The sequence below is a fragment of the Numida meleagris genome, chromosome 5, assembly GCF_002078875.1.
Source record: "Numida meleagris isolate 19003 breed g44 Domestic line chromosome 5, NumMel1.0, whole genome shotgun sequence".
NCBI lineage: Eukaryota > Metazoa > Chordata > Aves > Galliformes > Numididae > Numida > Numida meleagris.
Genome location: NC_034413.1, coordinates 12,203,721 through 12,231,552, shown reverse-complemented (window position 1 = coordinate 12,231,552; position 27,832 = coordinate 12,203,721). Strand labels below are relative to the sequence as shown.

Below are 27,832 nucleotides of genomic sequence, written 5' to 3'. Positions count from 1 at the left end.
ATGTAATTTTCAGATCTGATCTTTTTCCTCCAGTGACTGACTGCAGGAGCACTGAAGGGAAGGAGTAGACTTTGAGAACAAATTAGACTGGTTTAAATTCACCTGACCCCAGCAATATGATGAATTCATGACAGTCATCAACAGGAAAACTTGAAAGTCAAGAGGGAAAGAAGATGAGCATCAACCTGCATTTGGATACATTGTGTTTTTGACAGATAAATGCTGTGCAGCATAGAATTTTAATAATGAGGATCTAGCTGATGATTGATGCTGCCCAGGAAAAATTTCATTGAAACTATGATAAGTTTCAATTGTCTTGGTACTTTTGGTGATAAATAAAAATATAGACATAGATTATGGCATATCCAGAAAGCTGTTTCCTGCCTTCTTTTTCATTTCAGCTCCTTCCCCACTTTCATTCCCATAAACCTGTCCCATTGCTTGCAGACATGCCCAAGACTCTACTGTTAGTAAGTCTGTTCTCTTCAAAAAGTGAAATTGTGTAAACTTTACCATAGGAAGTACAGAAATGGAGGGAAAGGCTGTAATTTGGTGATTTTCATTAAGGCTGAACACGCATTAATAGAACTGTTTTGTTGTTTGAAGATGGTTACTTTTTTTATTTTACCCACTTGAATAGATTTGGGCACTCTTAGTGCTAACTGGTGGAGGAGATCAGTGACACTGGGAACCAGTATCTGAACGAGCAGGTGTGAATGAGCTGCACTGGTCTGTGATAGATATAAGTGTTGAAGGAGTTGTATCTTTTGGCTTGAAAGGAAATATACTAATATCTAAGCAGGCACTGGGAAATCAGCTACGATCTTTTGTTTTGTCTGTGTGGCATTTAGGTGCCGAAGTTCTTGAGCATCCATCAGTAGATTGAACAGATAGAATTCTTGTTGTGGATGCCTCCTCCCTGGAAGCATTCAAGGCCAGGCTGCATGCAGCTTTGAGCAACCTGGTCTAGAGCAAGGTATCCCTGCCTTTAGCAGAGGGGTTGGAACAAGATGATCTTCAAGGTCCCTTCCAACACAAACCATTCTTTGATTCTATTTTATAACTGAAGTAATATATTACAGCAGAAGAGAAATGGTAATAATGTGTAGATCTTTCATCTTTGTGTGAAGTCAGGTGTTTTTTTTAACGCTGTTCATTGAGCGGTAAAAAGAGCTGGAAGTCTTACAAGGAATACAAAGAAATAAGATCTGGCACAGTGAAAGACTTGCAGTACAATATGAATGTACTTAAAATCACAAGTCATCCTTCTGTTAATTCACTGTAGAATAAGGTCTCTTCAAGATAAGACTCAGCAGTGCTGTGGAGTTGGTATTTAAAGTATGTCCATCTGCATCTAAACGAGTAGCTCCAAGACAATCAGATTATGCAGTAGTTACTTTGGTGAGAATATCGCCTAAGTGGAATGGAAACTTCATTTTGAGTCTAATATTAGACCCTGCTTTGGAAAATTCCTTTTAAATGATCACAAGCTGGGAATAGCAAAAGAATTTAACTTTCGACAGACAGCATTCACCAAGAATTTGTTTTTAACTGCTTATGTCGGGTCCCTGGGAAAGCAGATGTGAAAAACTTACCAAAGTGAATTGGCTTGACCTGATGCAGTGTTTATATCAGTAGTTGATAAGTTTTCCTCCCTTGTCTAATTTGTTCAGGATATTTTCATTCTTTAGGCATGAGTAAGTCTGGGTTGGAATAGTTTGAATGCTTGTTAGTCTAATAATCTGAATCTTAAAACACGCAGACGTTATTGCCTATAAAGGGGTCTAAGTGGAGTTGAACTATTTTGGTTATCTTCCTTGGGTGGGGATAAGCATCATTTTCGAGGCTAGTGAAGAAGAACATGAGACCATGTTGCTTACATCCCAACAGCTCACAAGGCACAGTGAGACCTGTGTTTGTGCTTCAGAATGCTACTGGCATTTGGGAACCCTCTGAGTGCAGAGATCAGCATGCCTTTTTGTGCACCTTTACAAAGAGTGACGTTCAGTGGCAGCTAGGGGAGCTGGCAACCAAGGGCGTCAGAGGAGGCTGGAAGGGTCGCGGTACTTTTGTTATTCCTGTGGCAGAAAGATCCTTAGGATTTATGAAATACACTGTGAGTGATGCACAGCTTAGGAATCTTTAGAGTCAGTAGTGGATCTTACCTTAACGTTTCTCTTTGTTAATCAGACATTGTCGCTTTGAATATTTTAATTAATTTATAAATAAGCCCCCCTCTGCATGGAGCATGTCTAAATAAATTGTATTTGAAGGATGGAAGTGGAAAAGAGCTTGTGCATTTGGCTGAGCTCCTCTCCCCAGCTTGACCCCATCCTTGTCGTTCTGCGGTTTGGCCATTTTGGTGTTGTTCGCAAGCTTGAGGAGAGCATCCATAGAGCTCCCTACAAAGGAGGGCTCCAGCCTGACCTGGTCAGGATGAGGGGAAGTGGTTTTAACTGGAAGAGTGTAGATTTAGACTAGGTATCAGGAAGAAGTTCTTTACTGTGAGAGTGGTGAGACACTGGAACAGGTTGCCTGGAGAGGTTGTGAATGCCACACTCTAGAGGCATTCAAGGCCAGGCTGGATGGGGCTTTGAGCAACCTGCTCCAGTGAGGGGTGTCCCTGCCTACAGCAGGAGCTTGGAACTAGATGATATTAAAGATCCCTTCCAACCCCAACCATTCTATGGTCCTGTGATTCTATGTCCTTCCTCAGTCAGTGCAGGACATGAGAAGAGAAACAACCATCCACAGAATAATACAGGGTGACAGTGTCTCTGGGAAAATAAATTACAAAGAGACCCCTGACATTTTGGCTATTCTTTAGCACGCTAGGTAGATCTATGTGGTCCAGGACTGTGTTTCTTACAGGGGCATCAGATTATGATTTTGAGCATCTCATAAATTTTGGATTTTATTAATGAGGTGTGACACCAACTTTTCTGTCTTTCTATTTATACCTGTATGTCTATAATTTTGCAGTAATTTCTGATCTTTTAGGAATTTTAAAATGTCTAAACTACTGATCTATCTCCTTGCAGGCAAGTCTCACCTGGCTATAGTACAAAGAGTAAACAATGAAGGAGAAGGGGATCCTTTTTATGAAGTCCTGGGAATTGTCACTTTAGAAGATGTGATTGAAGAGATCATCAAGTCAGAGATTCTGGATGAAACAGATCTATACAGTGAGTAGAAATATTTGCACTTTTTTTTTTTAATAGACAAGAGAGAGGACACCACCCAGCAGCAGCTTTGTCTTATAGCTAACTTGCTGATGATCAAATGATCTACAGATCCCTCAGATGGTCAAAATGATTTTTATTTTCACAGCAAGGGCACCTCACCCCTTTAAGCTGTATGAATTCAGAAAGAGGACAGCTTTCTTTATTTGACCCTTCCATCTAGAAGATCAAGATGTACAGCATTCTGGTCTCTTCTGTTAGCTGTTCTCCACCACGGCTGCCTAGTTTAAACCTCTTTATTCCAGTGCTTGTGACTTCCCACATTTTCTCCTAACCTCTCTCCCTCTCAAGGGCCTGTAATCTGTGTCCCCACCATACTTTATGAAGGCAAGCAGGTGGATATCCGTGCCTCAGGGAAGAGGAATGGAGTCTCTTTGGAGTCCACCTCTGTTATTCATTCAGAGAGAGCCTGAGAATGGAAAGGCTTCTTCTTGTTGATTTGCAGCCCAAATCAGCAAGTCCTAAATAACTCCTCTTGTTATCACTCGGTACAGCTCCTTCCTTCCTTAGTGCTGGTGTATGTTATGGCAGATGATGGTACAGGTTGAGCATTACCTGAGACTTGAGAGATCTGGACTTCTTTCTTTCCCACTTTAGAGTTTCTCCCATTTTTGGCCAGTTACCAAAGTGTCTGTACTTCTGTTTCCATCTGCACAATCTAGCCTGTGCATGTTGGACTTCCTCTCTGTCATTCTTCATCTATCTTATCTGTACTTTGATCGCTTGCTGACAGATGCTATTTTTTTACTGTGTTCATGAGTAGCACAAGGATGTCTCTAGACTCTATTGTAATAGAAATAATAGAAATGGTCATTTTAAATATACTTAACACCGTTCAGCTGCCCTTTACTTTTTTTTTCCTTTTCTCATGAAAAGGATATGGATGTTTATACAGCATCTTTTCCAGGCTGATGCAAGCAGTTTCCTATCTTCCTTCCAATCCAAAAGCCAAATGAGCACTTTGCACTGTGGGATAGACAGACTTCTACTTTTCCTGATAGATTTCTGTTGCCTGAACTACTTTCCATAGCTGGTCGGTATTTTACCAGTATTTATGTGCCCAAAGATTCCTGTAAATCATGGCTGTGTTTTACGTTATATTGAACAGTCTAATTACTATGCAAATCACAGAAGTCCAGTTAGTAGTGATCTTTTTCATACCTCCACAGATGATTTCTGGGCTAATCAGTTACAACATAATGCTTTTACAAAGTGAATTCAGATTTTATTTAATAATGCAAAATACGGTGTTTTTTTCTTGTTTGTTAAGATAAACTATATAGATCGTGCTGTGTTGTTTTTCAAGGAAAAAAAGTTTTGACCACTAATAGCATGTTAGAGGGCGAGGAAGTCAATATTTAATTTTACTATATGAAGGCGTCCTAGATTAACAAGATAGAGCTGGTAAACATGAATTCATTTGAAACCATCCTTCTTGGGAATGTTTTATATAGAAAATTCCTGATTTCAGAACAGGAGGGAAACTTAACCTCTTAGGCTTCCTGGAGGATGCAGGAAAATTTGAGGGGTAGCTCCTAATTATGTACCACTGAGATTACCTTCTGGTTTCATTATCATAGAATCATTGAATGGCTTATGCTGGAGACCTTAAAGATCATCTGGTTCCAACCTCCCTGCTGTGAGCAGGATTGGCAACCACTAGATCAGTTTGCCCAGGGCCCCATCCAACCTGGCCTTGAACACCTCCAGGGATGGGACATCCACAGCTTCTCTGGGCAGCCTGTTCAAGTGCCTCACCGCACTTTGAGTAACGAATTTCTTCCTAACATCTAACCTAAATTTCCCCCTCTTTTAGTTTAAAGCCATTTCCCCTTGTCCTATCACTATCAGACTGTGTAAAAAGACGGTCCCCCTCCTGCTAAACTAGTCCACCTCCCCCAGCCTTTATTCATACGAGAGGTGCTCCAGCCCTGTGATCATCTTGGTAACCCTCCTCTGGACCCACTCCAACAGCTCTGTATCCTTCCTGTACTGGAGGCCCCAGGCTTGGACACAGTACCCCAGATGGGGCCTCATAAGGATAGAGTAGAGGGGGACAGTCACCTCCCTTTCCCTGCTGCCACCCCTCTTTTGATGCAGCTCAGGATACTGTTGGCCTTCTGGGCCAACATGCTGCTGGCTCACATCCAGCTTTTCATCCGCTAGGACCCCCAAGTCCTTCTCTGCAAGACTCCTCTTAAGCAGTTCCTTTCTCCCTTTCTTAAAAGCTGGAGTGGTGTTACCCATTTTCCATTCACAAGGGACTTTGCCTGACAGCTATGACTTTTCAGATATGATGGAGAGTGGTTTGGCAACCACATCAACCAGTTCCTTCAGGACCCTGGGATGCATGTCATCTGGCCCTGTAGTCTTGGACACATTCAGCCTCATGAGGCGGTCTCAGGCTTGTTCTGCTTATACACCAGGAGGGATTTCACTCCCCTGACCCCCACCTGGAAGTTCAGGGACATGAGAGGTGTGGGAAGCTAGACTGCCAGTGAAAACTGAGGCAAAGAGCTTTAGTACATTGGCAGGCTCTAACAAATTCTAGCTGGTGTAGAGATGGAAACATGCTTTTGGCTTTCTGAAGGAAGCTTATTGCCCATGATATATTAAGGCAGCTTGATTTTTGCTGTGTGTCAGTGCCAATAACTTCCTGTAGTATTCAAGCTCTCTGCTGCTGTTCATTATTAGACCAAGCCAGCTTCTCAGAACTTGAAACCTTTGGACTGATTTGCTCTGTCCTAGGTGTTTACTTAAAAGTAGACCTTATGATGAATTTTGGCAGTTATTATGCCTTTGTTCTGAAGTTTTAAACATGTTTTGTTGTGCTTTGATGGAAACTGGAAATTTGATGCAATGAGTGACTTCGGTTACTGGAGCTGCGCCTTCCTGCTGCTTCCATGAAAATGTGTTTTGACCGTGTTAGGGTAGAAGCAATTGCAAATTTGTGGTTCTTGCTGAAAGCTGTTGTCACTTCTGAAGCTCTGCAGCTGAATTTCTCACAGGTTGTGCAGCCAGTGGATGCATGGTATTACTTCATATTGCTCCAGTCTGCTACACCTTTAAGTTTGCAGAAATGGTGGGAGCAAGAGAAGGTGTGAAATATCTTTGATCTATCAACATCTGCTTGGATTGAGTGCTTCTGAGTGTGCAGCTGTACTGGGGATGCTGATGGGATGGAGATAGGAGGTTTCTGTTGTGATACAGGTAGGCTTTGAAAGTGTCTCAGCCAGTGTCACAGTGAATAGCTGTGTGTTTGCCTCTAGTATTGTAAGGTTGGAGCATCTGATGCACCACAGGAATGTGTGCTGCACTTCCATGGCCCTGGCCATGGTGGGAGAGCTTTTCTCAGCCCTCTCAGAGGCCAGGAGGTCTCAGTGCAGAGTGCAGCATCCACTGAGAGGCATGGAGCTCACCATTCTGTGACCCGTGTTTGACTGGTGTCATGTCTTATTTAGCTCTTTCTAACAGGAGATGAGTATAATCATCCCCTTAGTGTGACTGGAATGCTGCTGTTTCGCATTCATACAGATCAGAGAGGGTTGGCCCCATGTAAAATCGAGGACTCTTCTACAAATGATCAGCACTTCATAGAATTATAGAGTCATATGAGTTGGAAGGGACATTTAAAGATCATCTTGTCCAACTCCCTTGCAGTGAACAGGGACATCTACAGCTCGATCAGGTTGCTCAGATCCTGAGGGGAAAACCACATCTTACCTTAATATTCCTATTTCCAAAGAGCTGTCAGAACAAGTATGTTAAATATATGTGCTATTAAACTCAGTACCACTTCTCCTGTGTAAACTGCAGAACTACAGGACAAAAAATTGTTTGCCCTAGTAAGTATTTCCACTGACATCCAGTTAAACTGTAGCAACGTACTTTGCACAGTGGCGATTCGCATGGCTGGACCTGCAGATATTGGTAGTGTGTACATCAGTATGCTATGCCAGGAGAACAGAGCTTTCTGCAGCTGGAATCTAATCTTTAGACGTACCCAGGCTGTTACAAGCCCCTAGACAGTGGTGCTTTTATGTTGTTGGTCCCTGGGATTGTGGGCTTGCTAACATTCTGTAACCTAGCGCTGTAGGCTGTAGGAGCAGCATCCTTACGGGAAGCTACTGCATACGAATAAAATAAAGTAGCTGACACAGTTACTCTTGCTGAACGACTTTTCTGTTGTAATTAACACTGAACTGGACCCCTCCTGCCTGCCTAGAATTGAACACACTGTGTGCACGATACGCAGAACTGCTCTGCAATGAGTTGCTTGCAAGCAGACACTTTTCTTCCATTGAGATAACAAAGTCTGTGGGTGCTGGGATCTGAACCTGCAGAGCAGGTCATGATTATTTCTAGTTTTTAAGGTGTATCAGCAAGCAGGGCTTTGCATGTGTACCGCAGAGGGGCCTGTCTGCGCAGTTGCTCTGGATGGCCGTCCCTGCTGGCTCCATCCAGCACAGTTCATGTTGGACCCCATTCTAACAGAAATCGCTTCCTTCCTTTCTTTTCCCACCCTCCCTTCCCCAGCTGATAACAAGACGAAAAAGAAAGTAGCTCATCGAGACAGGAAGCAGGACTTCTCTGCCTTCAAGCAGACAGACAGCGAGATGAAGGTTAAAATATCACCGCAGCTCCTCCTGGCAATGCACCGCTTCCTGGCAACAGGCAAGTGTGGATTATCTTTTTTCACAATCGTGCCAGAGCCTCGGAGGCAGTTGGTCAGCAAAGGCCGGTGAGGTGGGTGGGACAGTGCAGGCGGGAAGGGAGGCTGGATTGTGGGGTGACAAATAATGCCACTGTTGTGTTTTTCTTTTTAAATTCTCTCCTCTCCTGTGTTCAGTGTCGGCATGAACCCTCTGAGACATTTACCAGGGGTGGACCAGTAACTTTAAATTGGTCTGAAAGGTAAGGATGAATGCCAAGTGCCGCACTGCATGTGTAGAGTCCGTCAGATTAACGACTAGCAAGCGCACCCCATTAGGAAGAGCTCAGGGAACAAAGCGCAGAGGACTCGATACCACTGCCCAGCTGACTGTAATTGCACTCTGGCACTTCATCCAGAAAGAGATGCTGGACTTTTTGCAGGAAGGCATAAGCCTGTTCCATGAGACTTGTGACTTGAAGTGAAAAACTCCCGACACATTTAATGCAGGCTGCCCAGGAGGTTGAACCGTACATTTAAAAATGGATTTCTTGCTGGCTTGTGTGACCTCCATTGATGGCTTCAGGTTTCAGAGGACAGTTCTCTCCGTCTCAGATCACCTTGATGCTTTAGCCCTTGTGCGGGCAGTCTGGCAGAGAGAGGCCAGGGGCTTGAATGCTGATATTGCCTTTCATCGTAAAGTTGGTCCCTTCACCTCAGGGACGAGGCCTGTTAACAGGAGAGCTTGTGGAAAGCATGCCTTCCTATTGCTCATGTTGTCTCTCTTTGGCATACAAAGACTTCCCATATGCAGGCCATTCAGACGTGCGTCTTTCACTGCTATATGCAATAAATATTCGTGGATTGAAAATGACAAAGTTCTGTCTCCAGTTGGCCAGCTCAAGCTGGAAATTAACACTTCCCATCCTCTAAGATACAGTAACTGCCTGCCTAGATGTTCCTAGTCCACCTTCGTGCTTTGTTTTGCCTCTGCAACTTAAACATGTGCGTGATCGGTTATCGCATCTCAGCTGAGGGGCCGTAATTCCTTAAAAGACTTGGATTTCTGCAGCTCACGTGCATGTGAGCATCTCCTTGGTGAGAGGAAACAGTTCTACAGGAAGATGTGGATTTAACAGCAAGCAAAGCATTGTTCACATAGTTGAACAAGACCTGGTGGAGCTCCCCAAACACCTGCTCAACAGACATAGTCTAATAGTGCTGCGTCTCGGCTTGTTTTGTGGATAAGAGCATTGTGTAGCTTCAAACTGGCAGTGCTTCGAGGTGGCACTGCTAAATAGGATGAAAGCTACAATTTTGGTTTCTCTGCTCTGATCTGGGAATAGTATCTGTGGCAGATGAGAGGTGCTTGGTCATTGACGGTCCTATTCTGAAATTAGATATTAGGAATGCTTATCAATTTGCATGTGTAAATCTCGACGTCCCTGGCCTAACACTCTCACACAGGATGAGCTTTTTCACTTCCAGCAGCTGTTGTTGGCAATACTGATGACTGAAGAGCAAGTGGGTAGGGAACGTGTTCTGTTGTGTCAGGTATTAATCCCACATGGTTTGAACTGACTTGCACTGTGCATCACTTTAAGTAACTCCTCCTGTGTGAACCACGGCAGCTCCAGTTGTGTCTTTGAATTACATAGAGCATCTATCTAGAGTAACTTTCAAGGCCCCAAACAGTGATTTTTAAAAGCTTCTTTTTTAAAATGCAATAAATACAGTAACTTCAATACCTTCACAGGAAGGAAAAATTGCGTCCAAAGGTTCTGTGTGCCCCAATTGTAAAGCTCTTCCATTCCTCTCCAGTGAACTTACTCAACTGTGACCGCACTCTCAAATGGGCAAGACTTCCTTCCTGTTTCCTTTCCCTTTCAGATGAAGACATGGCTTTTGGTGGTGGTTGTTGTTGTTGTTTTTTGGTTGTGTTTTTTTTTAAATACTTTAGTGATGAAAGTTGGGGTGTTCTTGTTCTTTTCCCCTTACAAATTTAACAGTCTCAAAAGACAGGAAACGTGCAATTCCATAATGGATCTTTCTGCATCTGTGTGTCATTTATAGGCAAATGCTTATTAATGAGTACTGCTTACTTCTTGCCAGGCACATGAAGTGTAATGCCTAGTTGTATCTTGTGTTATAGAAGTAGAAGCCTTTGGTCCATCGCAGATGTCAGAGAAGATCCTTCTCAGGCTGCTAAAACATCCCAACGTCATCCAGGAGCTGAAATACGATGAGAAGAACAAGAAAGCCCCAGAACACTACCTCTACCAGCGAAACAAGCCTGTCGACTACTTTGTTCTCATTTTACAGGTCAGATATGTGATTATGTACTTGATATGTGCAATATTGTGCATCTCCTGACATATCACTCTTGATACTTCTTCCATCTGCTGAAGTTTGTCTTCTTTCAAGCATGGGACTGGAGCTTTGCTCATGGGAACTGCGTCTGTCTCCTTTATGATCTTGCCACACTTGAAGAGCTCACTCAGCTGCTTTTAGCCTCAGTTAAACCTGCTGTGATGGGTGCTTCTCATTTCCAGGCATCTGCTGAAAGTTATTTATGCCTTAGGTGTTACAATGCAGAAGAACCCCTGTGTGCAGTTGGCATTGCTTGTAAAACAGGGGTACGAAAAACCTCTTGTCAGTAGGAGCTTGGCCAGGATGCTTTCACCAGTGGATTTTTCCATTTGCAGAAGGAGGCATGGGGAGTTTGACAGTTTGGAAAGATGACATTTCTGTGCAATTTTGAGGCATGAAACCTTTGGTGTTGTGATAAGTGCAGGTTTCTGTGGGGCCGCTGCACCATCTACTGAACTCCTGTGGCCTTCTGCCATAGCCCTGCGGTGCCTGAGCTCTCACTCTGCCCTGAGATCGTTGCCTCTGCGTGGGTTTTAGATTGCAGCCCTGAGGGAGGCGGGGAAGGACTGATTTCTGTTTGTCCACTATAGGGCCATTTTCAGTGCTGATCGTCTCGCAGGGTCTGTTACTTGCCAGGAATGTTGACTAGCTGGATAAAGCTTGATAGAGAAACTTAACTCCCATCTAGCACTGTTTGAGCAGAAATGGCCCTTTATTTTGCCCCCAGACATTTTGCTGGAAAGGTGCTTATGTTACCACTGAGGATAACTGAAATGAGTTTTGGTTTTACAAACATGAGCACTGCAGTTGAAATTGTGGCAAAGGGCTTGAAACCTTCCTTTCCATTACTTTAACAACAGCAAGAGGGTGGAGGTGTTAAACGTGATCAGTGATCAACAACGAAGAAAGCGCTGGAATATGATGGTGTCAATACCTCTCTTTGAAAAAAGAATTTGTTGCTTTTTTTTTTTTAAGTGTTTCTTTAACTGGTCTTTCTTATGTGCTGAATTATTGCAATCTGAAATATTCCAGGAGCAAGATAATGCTCCTGCGTGAGGTAATGCTGCAAAACTGTAGCTGGAGGACATGTGCAATACAAAAGAACAAATGGCTCTTTCTGAGCTATTCTTCAATCATTACATATTTAGTAAAAACAATGTGCAAAGTCTGTAATGATTTTGGAAAAGGGAGTTATGCAGTAGGTACATACTATAAAAAATAGAAAGTGTTGGTTCTGCAAGGATCAATGGATCAATACTCTGCTTTTGTTATTTAAATGGCCTGGTCTTGAGCATGTTCTCTCACCTGGAGAAATAAGAGTACCTTCACGGTAAAAGCATACCAGAACACAAACAAATGCATATGTTTTGCATTAAATTTGCCAGTTTAATCTCTGTAGAATTGCTGTTTCAGTTGGAAAGTCACCTCTTTGCAGCAGTTTTTCTCTTAGCCACTTGGAAGTTCTTCCATATCGGTTTGCTTTTGTCATTGCGTTCTTTCAAAATTCCTGCTGGAGCATTAGGCAGTGCAAACCCAGAAACCAGAGGTGTGTACATTTAAACAGCAGAGCACATCTCATAACACACATGGAGAATCCTTACTGGCTCTTCAGCTGCTGTGGCAGTGCCATGCATGTGCAGCCTTCTTGTGGCCGCCACTGGGAAGTGCTGTGTGTGCTGACAGCCATGCTGACACTGAAGCTCTGCTCTTACTGCTAGCTACTACCTTGTTGTTCTTTGGCTACTAACTCCAGACTGACTGTATCTGAAGATCAAAGCCCACTTGCATATGTGTTTTAAAGACCTGGCCTTGGTTGGTAGGTAACTACCAATGATGAGGAGAGTGAGAGCGCTGTTTATAACCAGTCTTTGCCTGGGTGACCAACAAATAGCTAATTATTTGTGTTGTGGAGTGAAATAGATTTTAACAGGGATTACATGTAGTGATTGGTTTTGATAGCAGGAAGGTGGGTTTGTGAGCTAAGCACTCCCATCCTGTGAGATAGGTGGATTTTTTTTCTGATCTGGAACAGTTAGATAAACTGACTTCATATGAGGCCGCGTGCAGCCTGATTTCTTTTCCATATTTTTCTGCCCTGACACAGTGCTGTAAAGTTAAAGGCATGTTTAATTAATATAAATTGCTTTTCATACGGTGAACACATAGAAAGAAAAGCTACCTTTTGGACTCATTTTGACCTGATTGTGTCCACTTGATGGTCAGTTCACTCGGTTACACGTAGCATGGGCAGTCTGTCTGCCCTTTCCAGCCCTGGGAAAGCAGTGCAGATAATTATCTTGTTTGCCTAAAATCCCAGCCTTCATGTAGCTCAGCTTGAAAGCTGCCTGAGCTTGCTTCTTTCTGCAGTTAGGTACTGTAATTCTCGGTACAGTACCAGAAAGGATGGAGGGGAAAGCCAGATTCCACTAAGAAGTGAGTTATTTCTTGCTATTTATACATCAGAATAACTGGGGTGTTTACTGCTACATTTGATATGGTAGTTTCTGCTCTAGTGTTGTTAGTATGATATTAGTATGTGTTGTTAAATGTTTGGTTCAGACCACATCAGAAATGGGTACATTGTGTGGTAGGGTGGTGGAGCCTGGGAAGCACTGAGGGTTCTTCTAAACAATATCCTGCTCTTTTGCAGAGTCTTAATTTAAGGGTGCTGGAATATGTAAAACTGCCAGAAACCAACAAAACCAAAATAACCCCATGACTGCTGCTTCAGGAATAAGGGCCTTGATTCTGTGGGAATCCCATCAGTGAAGCTGTCTCCCATCTCCATTTCCCATGTTCATGTTAGAAGGGACTTGATGTGTATGTGAGCCATGCCCTCAAACGTGTAGGTGTCTCAAGACCCCAGATGACTGGGTGCATATAAGCCTCTTGTGATACTGGAGGAGGACAGACAGTCTGTGAGGCCTTGGAATGTGTCAGTAGTACCCTCCTAGGCTGCCACTGTGACCCTACTCCCTCTGCAGGGACTCAGCTGCCACAGGGAGCCAAGGGCCAGAATTGCCCAGGACAAGAGTGTTCTTTCCCCCAGGGTCTATCCTTTTTCAGGCATTGTTACAAACTGCAGGGACCATGACACTTCTTAGCAACGTCAGGAAAGACTAGCTGTTAGGGCTGAAGTCTGGTCTTGTGCCTCAGGACCTATGGTCCCTTTTAATTGCAGCTCTCTCTCCTTTTCCTTAACAGGGGAAGGTGGAAGTGGAGGCTGGGAAGGAGGGGATGAAGTTTGAAGCTGGTGCTTTTTCCTACTATGGGGTGATGGCCCTCACAGCATCACCAGGTATGTCCTCTTACCTTCTGCTTCTGGAATGCACTTGGGCACAAGCCGGTCTGCTGGCGTGTGTGTGGGAGGGGAGCATGCAGGGCATCCCCCCATGCTGTCCCGTGGGCTGATGGAAGCAACACCACCCTGCTAGCAGAACCCACTGCCCGGCACAGCAGCCCTGGGGGGAACCCAGCCTGGTGGCAGTGCTGGCTGTGAGAGCCAAGCAAGCAGCCCGCAGTGGCTGGTGGGCTCCTGCAGGATGCACGCAATGGCCTTAGCAAGGGAGGTACTGGGCACTGGAGGAGGGCTTGGTGGTTCTTTTCTCATTGTAGAATGTTGTATTAGTGAGAATGAATAATTAGTAGCAGAGGGACATCTAGTGGTGTAATGTACGAACAACCTGCTAGTTTGGGTATGGTTTGCCTTACCAATCATTGTTTCTAAAGCAATCCTGAGGGAAATGGGGGCAGTGGAGCAAGGAATGTAAAGGCTGTGCCTGTCAGCTTGTGCAGAGATGTAGCTGAGAGATCAGCAAAGGAAGAGGCTGAGATGTGAGCGAATTCCCAGTGCATAAATGTTAGCTGCACAGCCCAGCTTCTCACAGACATGAGATGGGGATTTGCCTTATAATCAACCAGGAGTATGCTTCCTTGCCCCGGTGGGTGACGCCCTGCTGTCTGTCACACTCACTGCAGTGCCTGCATGTGCATTTCAGTGCCAGCAGCATCACCTTTTAGATCACAAAGATCTTGGTGTTGGGTTGGCATCCCCGGCCCTTGTGGAAGAGCTGGGTGTTAGTGCTGGCAGTGGCCGTGTGCTCAGCTGATCCCTTCAGGAAGGGTTTCTCATGCAGATATCACCTCCTCCTGCATAGAGGCACCACAGGTTGTGTTCACTTGGGAGGCAGCTTGTTTTAGTGGTCAATTAATGGAAACTCTACGTGTATACTTATGTATGTATATGTACACTAGTGAATGGCTTTGGAATGAAATTTATTGTGTAAGTTGTGAGTGTAGCCACACTGAACTCTACAACCATCAGCAGCTCCTATGAATGTTTGAGCTCTGTGTTGCCATTGTACGAGTCCTGCACTGGCTCTCTGTTAGGAGCTCAGGAAAGAGTAATTCTTCCTTAATTATATGCACTTGAATCAATCTTGCTCATACCTTTTGAGGCTTGACAAATTTGGAAGCATGCAGACACAGAGTGGATTTTATCTGTGCAGTAACAGCAGTGTTTGTAATGAGTCATATGTAATGTGTACAACTGTGTCATACCCTTGCTGTTCCTTCAGCATTGAAGCTTAGCTTTTGCACTGTGGGCCAGACACAGAGCTGGATTAGGCATGATCACTTCTGTCCTACCAGACCTACGCTTGGAAATGATTTATGGCATCTGTTTTGCTGGCATTGTTCAGTCTGAATGTCCTTGTGTTTCTGTTTTTTCCCCAACTCCACAACCACACCAGTTGCCCCAAGTCCTGTGAGATCAAACGATCTCCCCTTTCCTGCCTCTGCCCTGGAATCCCTCTTGGATTTGTTGTGTCAAACTTAAGTACGTACACTATTTAAATTAAACTTGACCAACCTTGGATTTGTTTACCTTCAGTTGGTTGTGCCAGTAGCAAACCCTTCTTTTTGCTGGCTTTTTCCCCAGATTTTAGAGAAGTTGTTTTATGATGTCTTGCAGCACCATGGGATTTCTGTTCGGTTGAGCTCATAAAAATAAAAATAATTCTTGTTGCTTTGGGTAGATGTGAAAGCCCTTACAGAACAAGAGAAAGCTCCTGTTCTTCCCTGTCTCCTGGTGAGATGTCATGTGCTTGCTCTCCACATCTGGAATATGAAGCCAGTAACAGGAGTTTAAAGGATGTTTTCAAAAACCGAACAACAAAACAGTGCAACTTTCATTAATGACAGCTGGAGACTGATAATTGTCAGTACTGTACCCGTTCTGGTAGGGTGAGCTTGGAGAATCACAACCTTGCTTGACATTTTACTGAAAACTTGAACTGCAAAGTGTCTTTTGGTTTTATTTCTATTTTTATTTTATTCTTATAAGGAACTGCACCCGTGAAAGCTTTCTGGCTTCTTCTAACTCTTTGCCTTCCAGGCTGAAGTGGGCACCACTGCTCCTTTTGAACTATTTTAAAAATGAGCATACCCTGATGGATCATTCTATGCTGGATGACCATTCAAATTAGCAAGTGAAAATTGTTTCACTATAATTCCACAGTCTTGTTCTTTGGTTCATTCCTAAAATTGTTTAATTGTCTTTTTTTTTTAAATTATTATTTGCTTTGGTTTGGTTTGGTTTTTAATCCTTTACTTTTCCACAGTTGATTTGCACTTCTGGTTTTAGCTCTTCATTATGTGAACTGGCTCCCTCCCCTGTCGAGTGTGGATAGCTGCCACCTTTCTGGTCGTGATCTCATCCTTTTTCTCTCCCTCTTCTAGTTCCCTTGTCCCTGTCTCGTACCTTTGTTGTCAGCAGAACAGAGTTGTTAGCAGCAGGTTCTCCAGGTAAATCCGCATGCTTCTATTTTCACCATTCTTGTGACTGCCCTGACGCCATAACAAGTCAGCTGCAGCCTGTATTTATCTGACCCCTTTGCTCGTTAGGGAGAAGTCCAGCACAGAATTATGCCTCACAGGTAGGTATCCGCAACTTCTGTTTGTGATCATTGGTACCAACGTGATGGAGTCGTCCAAATGCGAAGAACTAAAAACATGTTTAATAAAATGTGTTTGATAATGTGTTCTGGTTTCTCATATGTGAACTGGTGGGAGATTAGGATGGGAGATTTTAAAAGAAGATATTCTCCCCCAAGCTGAGGTTTAAGAACTTAAAAATTTCCTGAAGAAAGTGAATTTGGCAGAGGGGGTTGTCTGCTGCTGAACTGCCTTAAAAGGAGAACTTACATGAAAGAATTCTTATGTTCTCTTATGGGTAAATTCTATGGTTTGAAGACTGCTTGGCCATTTCAAGTGCTCAAAAACTTTGGATTTTCTTTCAGTGAGGTTAATGCTGTGATAATTTACTGAGTGGGTGGATTTGCAATGGAATGTGCAAGAAGGTTGTGGGAGTTCCTGCGGGGTTTTTGGTTCCCATTTTGCTTAAGACCTTTCCTTGATGAATGACTGAGTTGATTGACGTAGAAATCCCTTTGGAGAGCAGAGACCAAGGAGAGAACAAATTGGGTCAAAATGAGCTCTCAGATGTGGTTGAAAACTTGGGAACTGGGAGAGAACTGAGCTTTGCAGACAGCGTATGCGCAGAGTAGTTGAGAAAGATGGAAACCCATCAGAAAAATACATAGGAATGGCAGAATCCTAAAACAGTTTGGGCCACCCTGAACATATTTCTTCCCTTTGAAGTTTCCTTTTTCAAATGAAATGTGTATTTCCCTGGACCTAAAATGATAGGTATATTTAATGATATTGAATTTAATGGTATGATAGGCATATTTAAGTGAAACATCTCACCATCAGTGCATTTAGGGCATTTCATAAACTTGCACTATCTGCTTCCTGTATTTTCTCTTCTTTTTTCAGTTTTGAAAATGTATCTCACCATCGGGCCCTAAATCAGGCTCACACACATTCCAAACAAACTATGGGTTGTTGCCCTGCAGGGGATTTCTTCCTGCCCTTTTAAAGTTTCCTGCTGCTAAACTTGAAAGAAGCGGGGAGAAATATAATCTTTCTTTAATTAAAGTACTTGATGGCTTTCTCTTAAGCTCAGTGGCTGTGAAGATCTTTTGTTTTTTAGCTTGGTTCTCTAATTTTGCCAGGTCTTCCTTCATTTTTCTTTTTTTTTTGTTTCTATTCTATGAGTAAGTGTACACCTTGCACATGCAAGTTGTTTCCAATAAAAATGCCAAGCATGTTTTCCTAGCTTTTTTTCCCAACAACAAAAATAATAAAATAAAATCAATAATGGAAAATAATGGGAAGAATCTCTTTTGAAAGGAACCAGTATGGCGAGTCTGGTCACTGTGACAGCATGGTTCCTGTTCTGTTGAAGCCCAGACCTCTTGGTGGGTCCTTCTAAAAAGGATCCTCTTGTTGAACCCCGCATTATGAAATCCACAACGTGCTTGTATTGATGTTTGTCTTGTGGTTTGCACTCTTCATCTTCAGTACTTAAAGGTGAGGAGAACCTGGGTAGGAAAGATCTGTGCAGGTATGGGCTGGGCACTGCTCAGCAGCCACAGACCTGTGTGCTGTGCCTTCTGCCATCTGCTCTTCCCATGTCCTCCCTTCTTCAGTAGTTTCTCCCTCCTCATCTTGTACGTAGGTCCAAAAGCAATGTCCCTACCCTCACATTTTCAGTAGTCATACTTCTTTGTTCTGTCTTTTTGTTCTTTTTTCCCTTTTTTTCCTAAATATGCTGTGTCACGTAACTGCCTATCCTTCCTCCTTTGTATCAGTAATGTACCATGGGACACCTGGGCGCAGCCCGCTGCGGCTTTGGAGATGGTGAGTGGGTATGGAGGGAAACTGTGCAGGGCTCTGAGTGCTCCCTCTCAGCCTCTGCTTGGTGTTACCATAGGGACCTGCAGAAAATTTGCCAAGTTGTCGGAACCTGTATTTTTCCATTGCCTTTTCTTCATTTGAATTAAAGAAGACATCAGAGGGTTTTCAAGTGGAAAATAATTAAAAAACAAACAAAAAAACCCCCAACAACGTAGCGTGATTCTGCCATGCATCTAGAAGTGTCTGAAGGGCTAGGTTTAGGAAGGGCTAGATGCAGAGATGTAGAACAGGCTGCATCTTTTTGTGAAGGAGAGATGATGTTTCCAGTGATACAGTGGCAGAGGTAGGGTTGAATTTTAGTCAGCTTTTTTTTTTTTTAATGATGATTTTGTAGGTCAAAAAATCATTTAAAATGAAGAACTTACAATACTGTTGCTGACGTGCTGAAAGAGGCTTTGCATCTTAAGGTGATTGGAAAATAAGCTTTCAGCTGAGAATGGGGATCACATGGGGAGTGGTACAGGTGACGTCAATTAGTGCTTGGGCTGAAGGGCTAACATTCAGCTGCAGTAATTCCCCAGTCCCAAAGAGTTCTTTGATTACTCTGCACTGTACGTGCACTTGAGGAGAAGCCCATCTGCAGAAGGGCTTGGGATCTCTTTTAGGATGCATTTCTGCATGTCCTCCTGTCATCTGGGTCGCTGTGTGGGTGGAAGCTGAGGATGCAAAATGCCTGTGGCTCGTTTACATGGGAGAAGCTATTGCCAGTCGTTCTCCTAAGGGCTAGCTGGGAGATTTTCGAGTGAAAGCCTGCAGTGTGTATGAAAAGTTTGATATGGAGTTACAGCTATACGTAGTTAAGAAAAAAAAATCTATTAAGCATGGTCAGACTACATATAAACAGAAGGGGGAACAATTGTTCACAAGGGTGGATAGCAATAGGAGAAGGGAAAATGGTCTTAAACTGAGATAGGGGAGATGTAGGTTCGATATTAAGAGGAAGTTTTTCACACAGAGGGTGGTGATGCACGAGAACAGGTTGCCCAGGGAGGCTGTGGATGCCCCATCCCTGGAGGTATTCAAGGCCAGGCTGGATGTGGCTCTGGGCAGCCTGGTCTGGTGGCTGGTGACTCTGCACTCAGCAGGGGGGTTGAAACTCGATGGTTTTTGAGGTCCCTTTCAACCCAGGCCATTCTATGATTCTATGATACTACAGAGAGCTCCTGTAAGGAAGCCCGGGGAAGCTGCCTTTCTCTGATGGCCACCGCTCATCAGCAGAAGCTCTGTGAGCAGGTGTGCACAGGGCACGGCCCTTGTAGCACAGACAAAGCCAGGTTTGTTTGAATCATACTTAATGATGTCTGCCACCAGCTCTGGATTCAAAATGCGCTCTTTTTCTGGATCATTTCATTTAGCTGCATGTCTAGTTATGAGAAGATTAAGTATTTGCTGATCTTCTGTTTTACACTGCAATTTATTGTGGCCCTTTGGAACTGGCGACTTTAAATATTTTCTACTTGATTTAAGAAGCCTCTTGCTCTTGCCTGTTTCCCAGCCGAAAACAAGTCTCCACCTCGACCCTGTGGCTTGAATCATTCAGACTCTTTAAACCGAAGTGATCGCATCGACGCAGTGACACCAACGTTAGGGAGCAGCAACAACCAGCTGAACGCGTCCTTCCTCCAGGTGTACGTCCCAGACTACTCAGTGAAAGCACTCACAGACATTCAGTTTGTCAAGGTAGGAAAAAAGCTGAGCAGGTATGCTGGAGAGCCTGGGGGAGGGAGTTTCCTCTAGGTTGCTCTGTAAGCAAATGGGATTATGAAAACAGCCATTTAAAAATCACTTTAAGATACTTTTTCCTCAGTATTTGGTGTCTGTTAGTTTGTCTTCAGTGTTCTTCTCGTTAAGATCTGTAAGTAGACTGGTCATACAAGTTTCTGGATTTCAGGTCTCAAGGGGAGAGATTGTAGAAAATACCTTCTCTGCTTTTAGTCCTGAAAGACGTGGCCTTGAGCCATCTGAAATGGAGACCTTACATTAGCTGGCAGCACCCTTTTCGAAAGGACGAAACATCCTGTGTCAGTTGCAGTTCTTATTCACTCTTGATTTTTATTTCAGTTCGGGTTCTTGATCTTACTTTCGAACTTCATCCTTCTGCCTGGAGATGTCTTGGACGTTTATCTTAACTTGGCATGCTAGACTGATGTCTCACACTACCAGTGAGTTGCTGTGTGGATACAGCTCTGTCCCCCAGCATGGTGCATCCCATGCTGAAACGTGTGCAAGTCCTGTGGGATGGGGAAGAGCCAGTGCTGGCAGCAATTCCGGCCCAGCTGGGAGTCCAGGGAAGCTGACATCTCATGGCCAGAAGCTGACCTTGATGCTTTTCCTAAATTAAATGCACGTTCATGTTTTCTTTGTATAAAGCTCAAACTACTCATGAACTCAACTTCTGTCAAAGTTAATTCAAATATTGAAATTAGGAAATAGAATAGAAACACTAGAATGCTAAATCAATTGTTTTGCATCTACAGGTAGCCAGATTTTAAGAAGAAAGTACAGTTTTTTGTTCAAAACTTGACAAATGGAAGTGTACTGATCAGTGGTTCAGGGCTTCACGGTTTAGGTCAGTAAATAGTTATTCCTAAGCAAGTGATTCTCACTACAGATTTCAATGTCCGATCTGCCGTACAGAGCAGCTGCTCATCTTATGCTGGTTTGTATGAAGTCCTTCCAGTTCTCACCGTGTTCATACTGAGTCTAAAGAATGCTATATTACCTGGTTTCTCTGCAGTCAGACTTGTAAACCTCTTTTTATATCACCCTGCTTTATACATAGGACAGAGTACTCAAAATGTGTGTTTTCATTGTGTCACATGGGCGTTTATTCAAGTCATACCTTGTAAGCCAGGGCTGTGACCTGCTTGCACGTGCTTGGGTTTTGCAGCTGGAGTTGTGACTCATCCATCTGACATTCTCCATTTCCAGTCTTTCTACTGCATTGAAGCAAAAACCTTAGGTTTTCTAAAAGTCTTGCTCAGCTTCTTTCATCTGCTGAGATAATCCACTGCTGTTGTAGCACGTGGGGCTACCGGTGCAGGTGCATCGTGCTGCCTGATCTCAGGGGCTTATGAGATAGCTCCTGCCACGTTTGCTACCCTAGACAAGAACACTATTGCTCATGTCCTCTGGCTCTTTGAGGACTCATAAAGTGCCTCCAGAGCTCACTGAAGCTGGGAAAAAGACTTCACTGAACACTGGTTCAGGCCCTAAAAATGTGCATGGTTAGAAGGAAGCTGAAGTCTGATTTTAAAATCTCTGAACAGAAGTAAATCTGTGCCAGTAGACAGCATGGTGATCACACAGCCCTGTGCTTCCACCCCGCCTGTGCCACGGAGCTGGGGTGCTCTGGCCTTGTGAAGCATGGGGATGTTTGTAGAAGTGGAGCTGATGCCGGGTGAACCGGAGTTGAAGTGTGATCATCTGGAAAGGGAGGGTTCCTCGTTTTCCTAGGGTGTCCTGTGAGAGACACACAAGCGTGACAGGCTGTTTTTGTTCCTTCCCTCTGTGCTTGGAGCAGATCTCAAGACAGCAGTACCAAAATGCCCTGATGGCATCCCGGATGGACAAAACACCTCAGTCCTCGGACAGTGAAAACACTAAAATCGAACTGACTCTTACGGAGCTGCATGATGGTTTGCCGGACGAGACAGCAAACCTGCTGAACGAACAGAACTGTGTGACTCACAACAAGCCCAACCACAGTATGCACAGTGAAGGAGCCATCTAGGAGCTGACTCCCCACAACCCACCCATCCCATCTCCTCAGCAGGACCAGCCCTCGCTCCTTCCTGTCTCCTCCCCGAGTGTGACACCATTAGTACGTGCTTGCAACACTGCGCTGCATCCAGTGTTCTGAGACCAAAGACTTTTGCGTCCGTTGTGGGAGCAAGAAGAGGAAGAAACAGGAAGAAAGGAGCAAAGAGCAAGACAGAGAGACTAAAGCCCCAAGTGTACTTTGGGAATGGTGAGCCACCCTTGAGAACAATGATAATACTTCTTGCAAAGTAGAATCATGTTTATTTTTTATCTGTATTTTTGATCCTTGTTGGGTTTTTCCTCCTCAGACACATATGGAGAAGTTTAAAAACTGCTCTGGTTATTTTTTCAAGAGAGATCATGTTTTTAAAAAGTATTTTGCAGAGTTTTAAATTGTTTCTGTCCCTCCCCAACCTCAAATAGGCTCTGTCGTGGTTTTGTGAATTGGCTCCATTGTCCTTAGGCCTCTTTTCACCTCTCTCTGTTCCTTTTTATTGCCTTGTTGAAGAAGTTAGTAACTGGTACTTGTATGTATTTGTGTCCTACGAATGAGCGAGCTTCAAGGAACCTCTGTTTTCAGCCACCTGGAGGGTCAAGGGATGAGTATTATTACATTCTTCCAGTTCAGTTTCAGGGAAGGAGTGGTTATTTTAGTATTTAATGATCTCTCTAATTTCATAAGGTCTATTTGTAAAACAGACAAACGCATTGTTACACTCTACAGTTTTGTGACCTCCAAAAACTTTGTGTATGTTGAAGATGATTCTGGGGGGAAGGACATAATAAGCAAAGCTGTGGTCCCATGAACTGAAAGCCGGGTGTAATTTTCCATACCAAAGTCACTGGGTGATTTTTTGTTGACGCTCCTGACAATTGCTTGGTGAAGTAACGTGTGCATCCAAAATGAACGAGCTTTTCAGCACCCACGTGCTGTAGTGGTCTGTGCACCGTTACCTCGGGCAGGGCAGATGGCAGTTTTTGGTAGTAACGGAGTACAACAGTCCTTACCCCTCCCTGAAATCTCTAGTGTTAACACAAAAGATGCTGCTACAGTTATGCCCAAAGTACATCCTCCAGGTGACAGAAAACCTCTGCCAGTGCAAGGACGGCTCTGCTGAGGAGCTGGGACCATCCTGTCCTCTCCAAGAACTGACAAAAACTTTCTAGACGTGAGTGTATTGCACTTCAGGGATTCAGAGAGGTTCATTCCCAGGCTGTACCCAGCCACATTCCTTTCGTTGAGTGGTTTCAGTGCATTTCCTTCTCTCTCTCGGCCCCTTTTAACAGCCATTCTGAAACGATGATGACCGTGGTAGCAGAGCAGAGAGCCTCCCGCCCAGGTGCTACCAGTGTGGGGCAGCAGGAGCCAGGTCCTCTACCCCAAAGCCTGAATGCAGGCCGGGTGCAGTGAGGGGCACCTGTGGCAGTTGTGCATTGCATGTTTCCCAGACCTATGAATAGAAATTAAGTCCTCAAATGAAAAAAAAAAAAAAACCAAAAACGTTCCCCCCTCCTCATCCTTTCTGCTTCCAGTGCCGTCTCAAACAAAATGTGAATGTTGCCCTCAGTATTAACGCAAAGCAGAGATTGATAAACCAGGCATTGTGATTTCTCTGTTCCAAGACCCATAGCCTCTGATTATGTAGCATCTCCCTTCCTTTCTTTACACCCAGAGAATCTCACCTGACCCCCAGAGAAGCCCCGAATGCAACTACCAGAGCTCTGTGCCTGCCCTGGTTAGGGGGGCACTCACCCTCAGTACCCACGGTCTGCCTTGGTGAATGTTGGCTGGAAAGGTGTGACACTGCTGCAGTAACTCCCTGCAGGAAACCGGGTGTGCAGCTCTGGAGCAGGCTTGGGGGCACAAAACAGGGCCCCAAGACTTAACTCCTTTATCAGCTTTCCATTAGCATATTCTGGGTCCTGTCTAAAAGCCACCACTTGAGGCACCCCGCACTGCACCAAGAACTGCCGGTGTTGCACCTTTCTCCCAAAGCAAATTGTTGAGATGTCACAGTGTTTGTCCTTGGCACGGTGAGCCTCTCACTGTGCTGCTGTTTCTGTAAGTGTTACTGAATGTAAAGGTTTGTTGGAAGTGACCGACACGGTAGTGAACTGGAGATGCAGTATCTGTTTTGTGAAACCTGCCAAAGGAGGAGAGGCTTAAGTTGAGGCTGCCCACTGGATACGACTTCTGCTTCTTATGGCAGGTTATGCATTTGTTTGAGTGTCTGTTTCCATTTAAAAAAAAAAAAAGAAAAAAAAGCCAAATTTTCCAACCAAAGCCTTGTGATCCCAAAGCAAATACCTCCTGCATCTGCCCATGCTGCACTGTTCACAAATTTCCAGGCCATTTTTTTTTGCATGACTTTTTCATCTTATGTACTGATCCAATATTTGAAAGTGAAATACTTTCCAGAAAAATAGTTGATTGTAGATGTGTTTCATATGGAAAATATGTACCTGACCCGGAGTGGTTAGGAGCTGCTACTACAAATTAGCTTGAAGTGCAAGGCACGGTCCTCTCAGCGGAGGGGAAGGAATCCTGTCTCCCTGTTCTCAGGGTATTTGCAGTCTTACTGCTTCACAGAGGCGTGGGAACCAGTGCAAGCAGCGGAGCCCTGTTCATCTCAGATTGCTCTGGAGCTTGGCTCTCCCCGCTGGGATGGAAACGCTGTGGCTCTGAGCAGTGCCAGCACTCGGTCTGGTTACCTGGCTCATTGCTGGCTTCTTTGTTCAGGTGGGCTCAGATGCCATGCCCCGTGCCCCAGTGCCATGTGTATCCGTGGTGGAGCTGTGGGTCAGTGTGGTGGCATGGGGGTGCTGGCGGTGGCTTTGGGAATCGTTGGGCTTGACCTCAGACCTTGGCAGGGCTTTGGCTTGCAGAAAGGATACTGCATCTTCCCATGTCAGCTCCGCTGCTGCTGAGCTCGCCGTGTCCATCACGGGGCGGGTGGCAGCCTGGGGGCCGGGAGGGCATCTCGCCATGGTTTCTACTGTCATACAATTTTGCACAAAGAGTTCTTTGAAGTGACATTTTAAACACTAATATCTTAAATGCACAACTGTGAATTATAACTTTTACACTCCTGTTGGTTGAATTTCCTTTAAAGAAATGAACCTGAATCTGTTGTAACTATGATTTTTTTTTTTTTTTTTAATTCTGTGTACTGCCAAATCTTTGTAAAGAGTGAAGGAATGTTCTTGCTTTCCAATGAGAATCTTTCTCCAAACGAGACTGGCTCTGGTGACGTGGAGATCATACAAAGCACGTGGCTGAGCACAGAGGGGCTCGGGTGGGTGCAGCGAGGCACCTTGGCCTCCGGAGCTCACAGCGCGCTCTGGTTTGTCCCCTCCCTCAGACCTCAGCTTGTCCGTTATCCCAAGGGCTCAGGACGAGGTCTCCCAGGGGTGAGGGTGCAGAGGTTGGGTGCTGTCCCAGAGGCTGGCAGCAGGGCAGGCCGCAGTCTAGTGGTGCCCAGGAGCACCTGTCCTCCCTACACTTCCCTCCCCTGCTCCAGCCATGCTCCAGCTGTGTTCCTGCTTCCCCTCATGCTCTTCATGCCCTGACACACTCTGCTCTGGGTTGACTGGGCCCTGCCTGGGGCTGAGGCCTGCGGGCTTTGGGCTGGGCCGGTCCTTCAGCGCTGTGCTCCACGGTCTGTTCCTCCTCTCTTCTACACTTATTCCCCTTTCCTCACCGCAGGGTTATTATTATTTTTTATTCTTCTTTTCTTTAAGTGCCTTTTTGTGCGGGTGGAGCAGGCACCTGCAGGAAGCTCAGCTGCCCGTGAAACCCACGGACACATCGCCCTGTGCTGCTCCCCAGCTGCAGGCCCAGCTCCAGAGGTGAGGTTGGCACTGGTGGCACTGGCACTGGCTCAGTTCAGCTCAGAGGAAAGGAAACCAAAGAGGCGGCTTTGTGAGGGGCTGTCCCCCAACGAACATCCCGTGTAAGTACCCTGCCCTAAGGAGAGCACAGCCACCTTCTCCAGGACCGCTTGGGACGTGCATCTTCCTTGTGCTGAAATAGACTGTAGAGATCATTCCCACGTGAAAGATGTACCATATTTTATATGCTGTCTAATACATGTCTGTGGTTTTAAAACTAGTGCCTATGTACCAGCTTTTGCATTATCCAATGTCTGGATTGCCAGTAGGAAGCCGGGCTGGCGGGTGGGCAGCGATCAGTGAAAAAGATAGTGCCAAAGAAGTGCCTGGTCCTTGGATACTGAGGGTTGCTTGTTGAACCAACAAGCTTAACAAATGGGAGTGGAAACCAGGCATCATTGCACGGCATAAAAGAGGGAGCAGCCTTCACCCTGACCTAACGGGCAGAGGATGAGCCCTGCGCTGTGGGCTGGGAAGCTGCCCCCGCCCTCCTCCTCTTGGTCTGTCAGGTTGGTCTGCAGGGCCCTGTGCTGTGATCCTTGGGAGAGCACCAGCACTGGGGACACAGTCCTGCTTGGTGTTCTGCTCTTGTCCTGAAGCTTGTCCTCATGTTCCTCTGCCTTAAGTTTCATGGGCTTGTCCTCAAGGCTGTGCCCAAGCAGGGGGACACAGCTGCTTGCTGCAGATCCAGAGTGGTACGGTTGAACTTCTCAGGTTGGTTTTGTGTAGCTGCTGTTGTGTTAGGAGCTGGATGCGGACCCTGGGCGCGTGTTCCCCAGAGCAGGCCTGGGTGCAGGTGCTGGAGGAAAGGGTTCATGGGTCAGTAGCATCAAACTCTACCAAAGTGACATTGTCCTTCTTGTTACCCTCGTGTCAGACTGTAAGGGTTTTGCACCTTGCAGATAAGGTACTCAAGAGCTACTGCTCTTCTGTCTACAGTTGGAAAACTTTGTGACCTCTCCTGAGGTTTCCTTCAAGCAGGGCCAATAATGGAGTCCTCTGAAGCTCAGTTCCTGAGCTCTTCTCCTTTAGTCTTTCCCCCACGTGGGCCTGGGCTTGGGCTGAGGCTGGGTGCTGAGCAGTGCCTGCGGCAAAAGCTGTGGCAGCTCCAGTGCTCAGGAGGTGGCTTTGATGTCTCCGTGATCTGTTCTCCCCCAAAGCAGGACAGGAGTTGGCTGAGCAGTAGGGTTGGTTGGGGAGGAAGGGCTCTTCCCAGCATTTAGTGCTTGCTGGAGAGGTCTGGCATCACCTTTCTGCTGTTTGGAAACCACGGAACTTTAGGAAAGGAAGTTTTGCTCCTCTGGGATTCACTGTTGAACCCAGTCCTTCTGAATTCATGTGAGAAAACTTCAGGTGTCAGATGAGCAGCCACAGGCCTTTTGTTGGAAGTGCCAATACCGAAGGAATTCCTTCGGGTCCTGTCTAAAGGTTGGTGTGGGAGTATTGCAGGGCTCCTGGTGGCTGCTCTGCAGCCAGGCCCGGATCCCTTTACCCAGGGTGCGTGCTCTGTCCGTGTGCGTTCAGCAGAGCAGCTTCTTTCGCACCTGGATGCCAAGTAGTTTGAATCCAAAAACTCAAGTATTTGAGGGCACCTTCCTGTGTCACCGGGAAGCCACAAAGAGCTGGTTCTCTGCAACCAAACCTTTCTCCTGCATTCGGGAGCATGGCGCAAACCCTCAGCCTGTTCCCCCGGCAGAGCTTTGTGCCTGCGCTCTGCAGCGCATGCTCGGGGTGGCTGAGCCCAGCGCTTCCCTGCTCCCTCCCACATCCCATTGTCCATCGCGCATGGTCTTTGCTGATTGTATCATATTGTACATTACATCGGGTCTCCAGAGTTGTAGCGTTCTGACTACAGTATTTCCATGTGTGTACATAAACCTGAGTAAGCACAACTGAAATCGTGAATGAAGTGTATACGTTTCCTATACTGATTGTCATACAAATGGATTTTATAATTATTCCAATTTTGTTGTAGATTTCCAATCTTTCCTATTTATTTTGTACCTGATTTATTTGTATATTTTGTGATTTTGTTTAAAAGCGTTTTGTTTATTTCTGTTCTTCTAGATAAATGATGATTTTTTTTTCTGTTGGA

General features: G+C 45.1%; 1 protein-coding gene across 1 annotated transcript in view; it reads left to right on the top strand.

Moving 5' to 3' along the window:
- CNNM2 (cyclin and CBS domain divalent metal cation transport mediator 2) overlaps positions 1-27,832 on the top strand; it is a gene marked incomplete at its 5' end in the record, with an annotated part of 106,620 nt that extends 78,788 nt beyond the window's left edge. Inside the window, 7 exons of the mRNA XM_021398556.1 lie at positions 3,042-3,185; positions 7,779-7,916; positions 10,046-10,215; positions 13,468-13,561; positions 16,003-16,068; positions 19,580-19,764; positions 21,608-27,832. Coding sequence (XP_021254231.1) covers positions 3,042-3,185; positions 7,779-7,916; positions 10,046-10,215; positions 13,468-13,561; positions 16,003-16,068; positions 19,580-19,764; positions 21,608-21,817 — 1,007 coding nt within the window. The remainder of the gene's footprint in view (positions 1-3,041; positions 3,186-7,778; positions 7,917-10,045; positions 10,216-13,467; positions 13,562-16,002; positions 16,069-19,579; positions 19,765-21,607) is intronic.